The following is a 13,935-nucleotide window of genomic DNA, read 5'->3' on the forward strand; positions in this document are numbered from 1 at the left end:
TAGGGAAGAAAAAGAAGAGATTAAAAAAACTAAAGAGATGTATCAACATATCAAACATATCAAAGACTAAAAAACTTGAGACATTATTAACCAACTACAAATCTGTGAAACTTATGCTAATCTGACTCAACACACAAAAGGTAAAAGAAAATATTTATGACTATTTGGTGAAGGAATTACTGCTAATTTTTTAAGATGTGACAATAGTATGGTAGCTGTGTTTCTAAGAAAATGACCCTTAGCTTTTGGAGCTATGTAATGAAATTTTTACAGATCAGATAACATAATGTCTGACTTCTGCCTCAAAATAATAAGGAAGAGGAAGTGGGTGGGGATACACATGAAACATGACTGGCCATGAGTTTCTAATTGTTGAACCTAGGTCATGAGGACTCATACCTATTTCTGTATGTTTGAAATTTTCCCTAACACAATTTTTTTAAAAATTCACAAAATGAGTTCAAAAAAACAAAAAAAGATCCATAAAAGGCCAGGTGCAGTGGCTCACTCCTATAATCCCAGCACTTTGGGAGGCCAACGCGGGCAGATCATTTGAGGCCAGGAGTTCAAGACCAGCCTCACCAGCATGGCGAAACCCCATCACTACTGAAAATACAAAAATTAGCCAGATGTGGTGGCGGGCGCCCGTAGTCCCAGCTACTCAGGAGGCCGAGACAGGAGAAATGCTTGAACCTGCGAGACAGAGGTTGCAGTGAGCCAAGATCACACTACTGCACTCCAACCTGGGCAACAGAATGAGACTCCACCTCAAAGACAAATATAAACAAAAAAACAAAAAAAATTCACACAAAAAAATTATCAAATATAATCAAAGGACTAGCATCCAAAGTAAAAATCTAGAAACCAGTAAAATACACCAGTAATGAAAGAACAGACTACCGAATTTTTTTTAAAACGGTCAGAAATTTAAAAAAGGGGTTCGCAAAAAAGCAATCCAGATAGCTGATATCTCAATGAGATGGTATCACACACCCATCAGATTTTAAAAACATTTAAAATGTCTGATATTATCAGAGGCTGGCAAAAACTTACAGCAACTATAAACTCACACAGTCCTGATAAGAGTGCAAACCGGTACAACTCCATTGGAAAACTATTTTTGCATTATCTAGTAATGTCAATGATGTACATATCCCATGACCCAGCAACTACACTCCTAGGTTTACATCCTAGAAAAATGAGTGCACAAAGACACCAGGGGACATGCACAAGAATGCTTATAACAGTACTCTTCATGGAAGCCCCAAATAAAAACAATCCAAATGGCCAGCAAAAGTAGAACAGATAAACAAATCTGGTATAGTCACACAAAGGGATTAATAGCAATAAAGTGAATGAACTGCAGTGACACACATGATGTCGATGGATCTCAAGCATAATATTGGAAAAAAAAAAAAACTAAGTAATACAGCCAGTATAACACTAATTATATCGTGCTCAAAGCCAGACAAAACTATATACTATAAGGATATACATTTAAATATTAAAGCTATAAGGAATAATAAGAAAATGATTACCATGAAAGGAAGAATTACGGTTAACTCCAGGAGGAAGGAAGGGAGTTAAGTGGGTGGAAGTTACAAGGGTATTTGCTTTATAACAATCTGCAAAACTCTGCTTTTCTGCATGCATGCTTCTCAGTTTTAAAAGACTGTTAAAACAGAAGAGTCTGTAAGGAAAAGCATCCTTTCTCATGAAACTACTTTAGAACATGCTTCTCCAAAATGAAACTGTAAAGGGAAAAAAATGACATAGTATCTAACGCATGAGAATTAAAGGAAATCCCCTAAGATGATTTTAAAACAGGCCTGAAGAACTAACAGTTCAGATTACAAAAGGATTAAAGGCTCCAGGAAGACAGCATGCAAGGGAAAAAAAGAGGAAAAAAAAAAAAAACCTGACAGACTACCTGAGTGTTTTCAGTCATGAGAAGTGACTTACAGTTTGAATGGAGAGTAAGGGGATAAGTAAACAACCGCACAAGTAAATTATTACATCCAGGGGAAAGCTGTGAACACTCTCCATAGTCACAGGGCTATGAACACTGAGTGCTCTGACTGAAAGGTAATAGAGCTATAGTAGGAAGATGCAGGAAGGGAAGGACATGCAGGAGTGGTAGCTTAGTCGAGCTCATCTTTCAGTGCAGGAATTCAACAGATCACAAATTGAAAAGTCAAGAAGTAGTATAAGGATGAAACTTAGAAATACAAAGGCAAATATCTGAAAAAAAAAAAAAAAGAGCTTTACATAAGTTGAAAGTGTTTGCCTCAGAACAGGAACCAGTTCTGCTGAAGGCTACGGTAGAAGACTGCCATTCATTGGAAGTCTTGCAATACTATTTTAAACATTTACACGACACATGCATATTAACTTTGATAAATGTGAAGTAAAATTAAAATCTAGTGGGGAGCATTTGCTTCACGAACAATCCACATACTGACTGCCCCTACAGTCTCAGACTTGTCAGGTATATATAGTTAACCTACTTAAATAAAGTTAACAGGTTGAATGAGAAAAAGGCTTATCTAATTTGAACACAACTAATTTGGAATCTGAAGAGTAAGAACTAATTATATGGCCTTTTTCCATGAAAAACACCTGGAAAATTACAACTTAACGTACATGCAAAATTTAACAAATTTATCATTAAGAACCATGTAATTATTAAATATAGAAATTTTACCTTGTAAAAATTTCCATATGACTTCCGAATATTGATCCACTTTTTAGCAAAAGGAGGGTATTTGAGCCTGCTGAGTTGGCACTGAATGTTCAAGAACTTACTCATATCCCAGGAACTTTAAATTAAAAAAGGACAAAAAATTGATGAAATAAACGCTATACTATTCTTACAAATAAGTATTTTAAATCATTTTTTATTTATATATATCAACTTTCTCATATTCAAATGTAACATCAAGCTGAGAAAATTAACCTTACTTCCTACAAAATACTAATTCAAAATTAAGCTTTAAAAACCAAACAAGTCGGATATATTAACTTTTGTTCACAAACTAATTTCTATTAGGCTCATCTTGATTGTTTTCATGGTTCTGGGCAGGCTTCTATCTTGCTGAGTATAATGCTAAGCTTACTTTTAATGCCAGACTTAGCATAGTAAGTTGACAGTATGCTTTGAAATAAAACCAAAAACAAAAAAATGAAAGAGACAAAAGTAGCTGGTATCAAAGGGTTAAAATACAATCTGTTCTGCTACAACATGTTTCTATAACACTAACCAATTTATTGTAGTTAAGGACAATATTGATTGTGTAATATAGAAATTGTGTTGGTTCCTATGTGGTTTTTCTGAGGCAAGGAGAGTCACAATAATAGCAGTGGAAATTATAAACTTCAGCAGGAAAAAAGAAAAGCCCTCAACTTAGCTGCTATACTGGGAACAGGATATAATCCTTTGTATTTTCTTATAATACTGTTAACTATATTATAAGAAAATTTAAAAAAAGTGTATGTCCCCAGGATACTAGTGCTTCTGTGCAATTTTAATATACTTTGACGCAACCTCACCTTCCCTGAGTTGCTTGCCTAGGGTGCCAAATTATTAATGGAGACTCCAATGATTGGTTTTTGTTAGTGCTCTGGTTACAAAATTGCATAGGTTTTGAGTGATCTGTCCCACAAAATGAGACTTTACCAGAACTGCATATACTATACTACAGCAGAAACACCTGTATACTTTAGCAGAGCACTGCTCATTCATGTTTAAAATCAGTAATAGATTTCTAAAGAGGTCCATAAACATTTTTCCAAACTTAACAGTTATGATGTCATTAAATTCAATGCTTTTCTCCTATCACATGTGAGGATCTCTAAACCCTCTATGTTGATGACATCCCAGGTATAGAGGATAATCTGTACAGTTTGAAACAGAAGTTGTTTAGGACATTCTTTTCAACCTTAATGGCCTTAAGGTATAGGAGTTGCCCTGGCACAACGTCTGTCATCTATGTTTTAATCCTTCTGATCTTCCCATTTAGCTTTTCATTTAACAAATGCTTTTTGGGTATACACTTTAAGCTCAGCACTAAGGTAAGCATTATGGAATATTACCTGGCAGCAAAAGTCCTTCTCTGAAAGAATTTTAAATTTCCTTGCAAAAGTAAGTCTTATGTATGTACATAAAGATTGTATATCAGAACATATGGTCAGATGTCAACATGAATGGTATATATAATAGAAGTCATAAGGTTTCAAGGAAAAAAAAAAGATCAATGGGGTTGTCACGGTAAAACACAAGATGGGCTTTGAAAAATGATAAAGTTGTCGAGAAGAGACTCTCAGTAGAGAGGGAAGCATAAGTAAGTACAAAGAGAAAGGATAAACCATGTGAATTCCTGGGCCAGTCTGACTAAAGAGGATCAATGGCAGGTGAATTTGATTAAACAGGTAGGGTGGAATGAGATGAAAGGGCCTTCAATGCCAAGCTCAAGAGTCTGAACTTTTTTGAGCAAGGAAGTGTCACGAAAAAACAGAGTTTTAGCAAAGTCTTTTTAGCTTTACGTATTTATCTTTCTGTAGTGTTCTAGTCGTGGATTGGACTGTGACCACTCCTTTCCTCCTCTCTTTCATCCTTAAATGAAAGTAAAAATACTATCCCCTGTGGGGTGAGACTCTAGGGTCTTTAATAATAGTTTGTGGTTATTCTAAAAGTTAAATAAATAAGGGTATCTTTAATCTTTAAAAAGTAGTCATAAAAAATAATCTTCCTAAATACTTACCCATCTGTTAAAATTGAGTATTTATACTTTGTTCCTAATTCCTTCAATTTCATCCAGTCAATTACTTTTTTTAGTACCTGAGGGAAGGTATCAGCTCTGTCTACCTGATCCTGAGGATATAAAAGTAAATATACAAAAATCAGGGCTGTAGCTTTACGTAGTCCTACAAAATACCCAGACCTAAGTGGGAGGGAAAGAAACAGTATGAGAAAGGCTGATACTTTAAATTGATGGTTTCCTTGGCTTAGCTCCACCTAAAGTTTCATTTTTAAGAAATTTAAAAAATTTCATAACCAAGTACTGGGACTACTTTCAACTGAAATGTATAATCCTCCCAAAACTAACATTTAAGATCAGGCCGGGCACAGTGGCTCACACCCGTAATCCCAGCACTTTGGGAGGCTGAGGCGGGCGGATCACGAGGTCAGGAGATCGAGACCATCCTGGCTAACACAGTGAAACCCCATCTCTACTAAAAATACAAAAAATTAGCCAGGCATTGTGGCGGGCACCTGTTGTCCCAGCTACTCGGGAGGCTGAGGCAGCAGAATGGCGTGAACCCGGAAGGCGGAGCTTGCAGTCAGCCGAGAACGTGCCACTGCACTCCAGCCTGGGAGATAGTGTGAGACTCTGTCTCAAAAAAAAAAAAAGATTTAAGATCATCCCCAGTGGTTCTCTTTTTATAGGCCTGAACCTAGTGGCTTACTGGATTTCTCGAGGTGGGAAAAGAGAAATCTCTTCTAAGCTGAAAGCCACAGCTCCCTAAGTGTCTTCCCATCTCAGGTCTCACAATTTTCCACGCATACTACATACTGCTGCCAGATTGATCTTCCTAAAACGTAAATCGGGTCTACCCTATCACTCTCATACTTAAATCCTCCAACCACTCTCTAAGGCTTTCAGCATAGATGCACAAGACCCTTCAGGATCTGGATTGCCTCTGCCTATCTGGACCATTTTCTTCCCAGCCCATACACATCTGAAACACCCTGAACTACCTGTAGGTCTGCCAGTTCCCACCTGAAATGCCCAGCCATTCTTTTCTGACTACCTATCTTTCATGACTCAGCCCAAGTTCATCAATTTGAGGATGTTTTTCCCCAGGACAGTCTTCTATTCCCTCTGTCATATATGGAAGCCCTTTTCATAGACGTCTACAACACCGCAATAAAACACTGACTTATTAGGCCTACTGTGACCACTGGACAGACATACATCTATATACACATAAAGATATACACAAATCCTGGCATATATTATAGTAGGCACTCAAATACACGTGGAGTGAATGAATGAACTAACTAAATGAAAAAAGTGCCTACCACATTAGAATACAATAAAAAATCAGAGACCTAAAAATTCATCAAACAGGATGGGTGTGGTGGCTCACACCTGTAATCCCAGCACTTTGGGGGGCTGAGGCGGGCTTGAGGTCAGGAGTTCTTCAAGACCAGCTTGGCCAACACAGTGAAACCCATCTCTACTAGACATAAAAAAAAAATTAGCCGGGCATCGTGGTGTGTGCCTATAGTCTCAGGTACTTGGGAGGCTGAGGCAGGAGAATCGCTTGAACCTGGGAGGCAGAGGCTGCAGTGAGCCAAGATCATGCCACTGCACTCCAGCCTGGGCAACAGAGTGAGACTCCATCTCAAAAAAAAAAAATAAAAAATAAATGCAAAATATAAAGTCAGGTTGTAAACAGATACCTTCTAAACTTATCACTGGCTGGGCATGGTGGCTCACATCTGTAATCTCAGCACTTTGGGAGGCCAAGGCAGGACACTTGAAGTTAGGTGTTCGAGACCAGCCCGGCCAATATGGCGAAATCATGTCTCTACTAAAAATACAAAAATTAGCTAGCTGTGGTGGCAACGTGCCTGTAGTCCCAGTTACTAGGGAGGCTGAGGCAGGAGAATTGCTTGAGCCCAGGAGGCGGAGGCTGCAATGAGTCCAAGTCACGCCACCACACTCGAGCCTGGGTGACAGAGTGATACTGCCTCAAAAAAATAAATACATAAAACTTATCTCCAAGTTCAGTATGGTAACAATTTGCTGATGCCTCATTTTACAAATGAAATCTTTACATTCATCACTACAACTCCTCAAGAGGAAAGGCTGAGGAAAATGTCACCAGGTGTAAAATTTGATTTTTTTTTTTTTTAATTATTACAACATGAAAGATCTTTACCAAGGTATTAAATTGTTCACAACAGTAATAATTTTTTAAAATTATGTATAAAATAAATCCCTAACTTCAAGAACTCTTTCAAACTCTAGAAAGAAGAACTTAGAATTATAACCTGAGTAATTCCAGTAAGACTGATGCAGAAATCAGACAGCTGTGTGTTAATCTCTGGTCTTACATACTGCTGAAACGTGTCTTCCTGCAAGGGAAGGATAGCAAGTTAAAGAAATTTATATGAGTTAAGATACACAATACATGATACACGACGAATTCATCACAGCAGGTTGTAATTTCAGAGGATCTCATGGCATAAACCCTTCCACAGTTTTTAAGGATAATTCCCCACATCGAAAGCACTCTTAATTTTTAAATTAAAAAATCGTTTGGTTCATAATTTAAAATATTTTAAGATAAAGTGAGTGTGTGAAAGATTTCAACCCAAAAATTATTTTCCTGAGGAACAAAATGTTAATAATTTTGTTCATATTTTAAAACTATGAAGCCCATTAACGCAACCTCTACTTCAAGATAGTAAGTTTTAAAAATAATAAATTCTTTTGAAGAAATACCAGCCTTCAGTTATAATAAATTATCTTTAAACTACTGCTCTCTCATTTACTCCTGAATAGTCTTTATTTTCATATAAAAATTCAACGGGACTAAATTCTAAATAGTCAAAATTTAACTGTATGATATTATGATATATAGGTAGTTTAAGAGTTGCTAACACTGTGTATCTGCAGCAATGTTGAATCTTTTCAAGAAGCTTTCACGATGGTCTCTCTTTTTTTTTTTTTTGGAGACGGAGTCTCGCTCTGTCTCCCAGGCTGGAGTGCACTCGCACAATCTCGGCTCACTGCAAGCTCCACCTCCCAGGTTCACGCCATTCTCCTTCCTCAGCCTTCCAAGTAGCTGAGACTACAGACGCCCACCCCCACACCCGGCTAATTTTTTGTATTTTAAGTAGAGACTAGGTTTCACCGTGTTAGCCAGGATGGTCTCGATGTCCTGACACGATGGTCTTATTTTATGCTCACAACTCTGTAATCTAAGCAAGGCCAGTATTGTTACCAGGCTCCAATCTCTAAGTGCTTTTTCCTCTAGCCCAGTAACGCCTCCCTAACCAGAATACACTGAGTCACTTTTGAGATTAAGGACAATTTTAAACCCTAAAGATTTAAACGCAGCAACTGTTAATCCTAGGTAGTAGATACAGAGAAAATAAAAAAAAAATTCTTTATGGCGGAAGATTTAAAAATTAAGAAAAGTTTGTATTGCCTAAGAATAAATTCTTTCTACATACTAATCTATTAAGTGGATGAGCTATAAATGGTTGTAAATAATTATAAATGAGCAACAGTAAAGAACAAAAGAGAACACTTGAGGCCAGATGTGGTGACTAATGCCTGTAATCCCAGCACTTCGGGAGGCCAAGGTGGGTGGATTACTTGAGGTCAGGAATTCAAGACCAGCCTGGCCGAAGTGGTGAAAACCCCGTCTCTACTAAAAATACAAAAATTAGCTGGGCGAGGTGGCATGCACGTATAGTCCCAACTACTGAAGAGGCTGAGGTGGGATAATCGCTTGAACGCAGGAGGCGGAGGTTGCAGTGAGCCCAGATTGAGCCACTGCTCTCCAGCCTGGGTGACAAAGCAAGACTCCATCTCAAAAAAAAAAAAGAATAATTGAATTTCAAAAGCTAGACACTCTTACCAGATACATTGCAAAATTCCACTTAAATGAGTATCACAGATACATTAAGTCTATATCCTTTTAAGTATCACTATTTTATCATTCTAAATGACACTCTTTCAAAAATATATTGTAACTTTCCTTACAACTACAATTCGGTAGTACTAAATAACAGGTATTACTAAAATGTTATTCACTATTAAATACTTTTAACAGAAGAATGCTAGAGAGAACTATGCATTCATTGGCCAAATCTTTAATCATCACTTAAATAAATTAGGTAAGTTAAAAGGTAGTAAGATTTATTAAAACTAAAGGAACCTGGGTGCCTATAATCGCAGCTACTCAGGAAGATGAAGCAGGAGACTCGCTTCAGCAAGCAAAGGAAAGTAGAGCAGTAAGGGGGGTCACAAACATGGGTATAGGCCACACTCTTAACTAGGATAATCAAGTAGGCTTTATTTAGAGGTAAGACTTACGGAAGGACTGGAAGCAAAAACGAGAGGGAGGGAGAGAAGGAGAAAAACGTCAGCCAGCAAGACTTCTGGCTAAGGAAACTGGAGCTAAATTCCTGGCAAGTAATGGGATAAAGCATACCTGGCATTTTTGAGAATGAGCAAGCAGGTCAGTATGCCTGGAGTGGAATGAGTTAAGGAAAAGAGTAGTACGACAGGAAACAATCAGAGGAAACAATAGGCCACATCATGTAAGGAATATGGGTTGTACTCTGAGTTACATGAGGAGCCAGTGCAGGGTTTTGAGCAGAGGGGTGAAATGATATGACTTATATTTTAAAAGGATTACTCTGGCCAGTTTTTTGAGAACTGGTTGTAGGCGGACACGGACAGAAACACACAGACCAGTTAGATGGCGAATGCAGGAAGTCACATAAATGATAGAGGCTCAGAATGAAGTCATAGCAGTTAAGTGACTGGGTTCTGGATGTATTTTGAAGGCAGAGCCAAACAGGAATCATTGATGGCCTGGATGGGAGAGAAACAGGAGTCAAAGATGACTCCAAAGTTTTTGAACTGAGCAATTAGAAGGATTCTAATTAGAAAAAGCTGCCATCACTCAAGCTACAGGAGGCTAAAGATAGAATGGGCTGGGGGTAAGTTCAAAAGATTGACACACACTTAAGTAGAGATGTCAAATAAGCAATCTGGATTTGGAACAGAGGTACAGATTGGAAATATGTATTTGAAAGTCACCAGCAAAGAGATAGCTTCTGAAAGCTATGGAACTAGACAAGATGATGAAGCGACAGGATGTAAGCAGAGAAGAGGATGTAAGCAGAGAAGAAGGGGTAGGATTGAGACCTGGGTCATCCGATATGGGGAAGCTGGGAAGGAAAGGAGGAACCAGCAAAGAAAACTCCAAATGGGGAAACCAGTAGGGCTGGAGAAAAATCAAGCAGAACAAGTTATAACTGAAGAAAATACTCCAAGGAAAGAGTATTGAAGCCAGCAATGCAATGTTTTTTGTTTTTCTTTTTTAAGTGAGAATGACTGGGCATGGCGGCTCACGCCTGTAATCCTAGCACTTGGGGAAGCTGAGGCAGGTGGATTGCCTGAGCTTAGGAGTTCGAAACCAGCCTGCGCAACATGATGAAACCCTGTCTCTACTAAAATACAAAAAATTAGCTGGGCGTGGTGACACGCACTGTATTCCCAGCTACTCAGGAGGCTGAGGCATGAGAGCTCCTCGAACCTGGGAGGTGGAGGTTGCAGTCAGCTGGGTTCGCACCCCTGCACTCAAGCCTGGGTACAAGACTCTATCTTAAAAAAGAAAAAAAAAGTGTGAACGGTTAATTTTGCCAGGATTTAGGGTAAAGGTCAAAGATGATGTTGATGAGTGATTTTAGTGGAATGATGGGATTCAATACACAGTTTAACTTTATTGAATGTAAACCCACAATGGTATAAATTTGAGAGAATGGAAGAAAAGTAAAGAGATACACATACAAGTACCTATAACTTACGTGAAGAATTTTCCCAAAAAGAGGAACAAAGAAATTGGGTAGCTGGCAGTGCAGTGGGATGAAGTTTTTATATGGTGTGAAAAAAATAACATGTTTGTGTGTAGTGGGAGCAATATAGACAGAAGCAATAAATCATAATGTCCAAATGAGGGAGAATTGCTACAGTAATGTCCTTGAGTAAGAGAGAAGTAAAATCTAGTGACTTATGCAAGATTATTTGCCTTCATAGCTGCAATTTTTCCTTCTAATTTACTGACCTTCAATCTGCTTTGGATAAGAAAATTACAGAAATAGGCTAAGACTATAACTAAAAGAGATTTTGAATAGCACTAATAACCTATGCATTTTAATTCACAAAGCCCTTTTAAACTTACTCCCAAGTGGGTTGGCAGCAACTGAGGCTATCACAGAAGTGACTTTTGGAGAGATGAGATGTTAGGATATTCTTGCTCAGATTTTATAAGGCAAAAAGTATTATTTTAGGGAATTCCTACTAGACTTCCTGAACTAATAATGCACTGACAAGTATCTAAAGCACACATATTATTTGGCTTAGAAACCACGGTTATATGAGTCATTTCACCCTTAAACTTTCCACCAGAGAGAGAGGTTCAAAAGTCATTTTTGTAAATTATCATTCTTAGAGACCAGAGTTCACACTAGGCCACAGCGGTGGTTATCAAGCCTGACTGCATATCAAAACCAACTGAAAAGCTTCAAAAAATGCTGATGTCAGGGGCCCTATTACAGAACCAAATTAGAATCTCTGGGACTAGGGCCAGGCATCAGTATCATTAGTATTTTCTTTATTTTTTTACTTACCAGGAGATTCTGATGTCCACACCCAGATGTTCTAAGCAAATGGAAAAAAACATTTTAACTTTCACTACTGCAAAAAGAAAGCAATAGTCTCTAAAACTGCTGTTATAGCTTTTCTATTAATCAAGCTGATATAAAGTTCGAGGCAAAGAAAAAACTTACTTTAAAAGTCTAATTCTGGCTAAATAGCAAATGAGGTCCTCCACATAACCAGCAAACACCAGAATAGTTGCTGCTAGAAATACAATTAAAATACAAAAATTCACTTACTATTTCTAAAGTATGCGTATTCAGTAAAACAACAGGAAATTCAATTATTTCATGTACAAACTCAGGTGGGTTTCCTTCTTCACAAGTGGCTTCAAAGTCAATAATACAAATGTAGTCATAATAACTGTCAGCACAATTGCTCTCTTTCAGCATCAGCTTCTGCTTCTTATAATAGTTTTTCAGTCTCTTCTTTAGAACATCCTTTACTCCTCTAAGTAGACGAAGAAGACTAATTACACTTAGGTAAATTCTACAGTCAAGAATCAAAACTCTTACCCACCGGCACTGGGCTGAACACTGACAATCACAGCATAATTTCGCAAATGCTAGCTAAAATAAATGTAAGAAAAGCAAGACTCGAAGCTAAGTTAGCAAAGAAGTAATTAAAATAATATGTTTATTACAACATTAACATTTTCCTTCACAAGTCATTTTTTATTTTAGTAGTATATAACAGTATTTTCTCCAACATACACTGGTACTTCAAACCATAAACATTGTCAGCATATACTACCAACAAAATCATATTGCCCTATATACTAAGATAACATATATGATACATTGAAATTAATATAAAATTATTCCACTGGCCAAAATATAAACTTAAGAATATAAAAATTTGGGTTAAGTTGAAGATATCATATTGTCTCTTTCCTTTCTTTTGGCTTTTGTAGGTTAGTCAACTCAAAACATCCACATGAATACAAAAGCATTATGAGCCTAGCATATAAAGGTGAATCTCTGTTGGCTACTTAACAAGGAAAACTCAATTAGAATACACTCTAAGTAAACTGTGTCCAGAGGAGCATTATCATACTAGTAGTTTCTTAACTAGAAATAAGTTTCTTAATTTATCATGGGTAGAATTATCATTTAAGGGATTTCAATATTATAGGTAACTTTAAAATATACATTCCACAAATGGAGTAGTGCGGAGGAGAGAAAGGTCATCCTAACAGATAACAGTGATCAGGTGACTTCATTCTTTAAACAATATGTATTTTTCCAAAAAATTAAGTTACAACCAGCATTCAGGCTTCCTTCAGTGTTATATAAATGAATCCTATATGGGCCTGCAAAAAGCAAAAATAAGAAGATCTAAATTATAATGTGTAGTGCCAAGTAAAGTATCATGTTAACTGATTAATGAACATTTAAAAAAACTTTTTTAATCTTTCACTTTCCTTTCTAAACTACAATTAAGCACTGAAAAAAACCTACCCATGAAAATAGTAATAATCAACCAGTTAGCTATTTTAAGATGAAAGGTCTTAATATTGTTTCTTTGCTTGAGATTTTCAAAATTATCAAGACCTAGGGAGAAAATCCTTAAGCTCTTTCATATTAAGGCACTGTGAGTGACCTCTGTGTCATGTGACAGCTTTGGATTACTTTCTTTTTTTTTCTTTTTTTTTTTTGTTGTGGGGTGGGAGGAGTGATGGGGGAGACACTACATTTACCAGAGTTGTCTGCAAAGCTAATGGCAGGACAAACATACAACTAGTTGCTCTGGATAGAAACCTGCTATCTTTAACATCTTTGCTCTTCCAAATACTCACCCTGTTTGCCAATTCTAACTCAGAAACATATTCAGAATATTATTCTCTTTAATTCTTTCTGCTATGGCTCTCATTAGCTTCGTGGAGTATGGCAAAAGCCTCCATTACCACAACCCTTCAATTCATTCTTTACTTGAGAACCGAGCACTAATGCCAATTTTGTGCTTAAATATCTTCAGTGGCTCCCTTCTGCTTACAAGGTAAAATGCAGACTTCAGCATAGAGTTCCTTCACAACTTGGCTACAACCTATCATTTCAGTATCATTGTCAAATGTTCCTAAGGTATACTGTGTACTGCAGACAAAACATACTATAAGTCATGGCCTCAACCGGCCAGATGGCTCACGTCTATAATCTCAGTGCTTTGGGAGGTGGGTGAATCACTTGAGCTGGAGTTCGAGACCAGCTTGGGCAACATGGAGAAACCCTATCTCCACTAAAAATACAAAAATTAGCCAGGCATGGTGGTGCATGCCTGTAATCCCAGCTACTCGGGAGGCTGAGGCACGAGAATCGCTTGAACCCAGGAGTCAGAGGTTGCAGTGAGCCGAGATCATACCACTGCACTCCAGCCTGGGTGACAGAGCAAGACTCTGTCTCAAAAAAATAAAAAAAAATCTAAAAGTCATGTTCTCAATATGTGTGGTACACTTTCACCTCCTATAACT

General features: G+C 37.5%; 1 protein-coding gene across 4 annotated transcripts in view; it reads right to left on the bottom strand.

Moving 5' to 3' along the window:
* Nucleotides 1-13,935, bottom strand: part of ERI1 (exoribonuclease 1) — a 95,083-nt gene that overhangs the window by 74,515 nt on the left and 6,633 nt on the right. For 3 of the 4 annotated variants that reach the window (XM_055288824.2, XM_055288815.2, XM_055288834.2), the window contains exons 3-6: nt 11,708-11,918; nt 7,061-7,144; nt 4,761-4,870; nt 2,705-2,819 (exon numbers count right to left, since the gene is read on the bottom strand). In XM_055288824.2, the coding sequence (XP_055144799.2) occupies nt 2,705-2,819; nt 4,761-4,870; nt 7,061-7,144; nt 11,708-11,918 (520 nt within the window). Of the gene's footprint in view, nt 1-2,704; nt 2,820-4,760; nt 4,871-7,060; nt 7,145-11,707; nt 12,781-13,935 lie in introns of all 4 variants that reach the window. The other variant, XM_063613576.1, reaches the window with a different exon arrangement.

Source organism: Symphalangus syndactylus, chromosome 1 (assembly GCF_028878055.3).
Source record: "Symphalangus syndactylus isolate Jambi chromosome 1, NHGRI_mSymSyn1-v2.1_pri, whole genome shotgun sequence".
In the NCBI taxonomy this organism is placed as follows: domain Eukaryota; kingdom Metazoa; phylum Chordata; class Mammalia; order Primates; family Hylobatidae; genus Symphalangus; species Symphalangus syndactylus.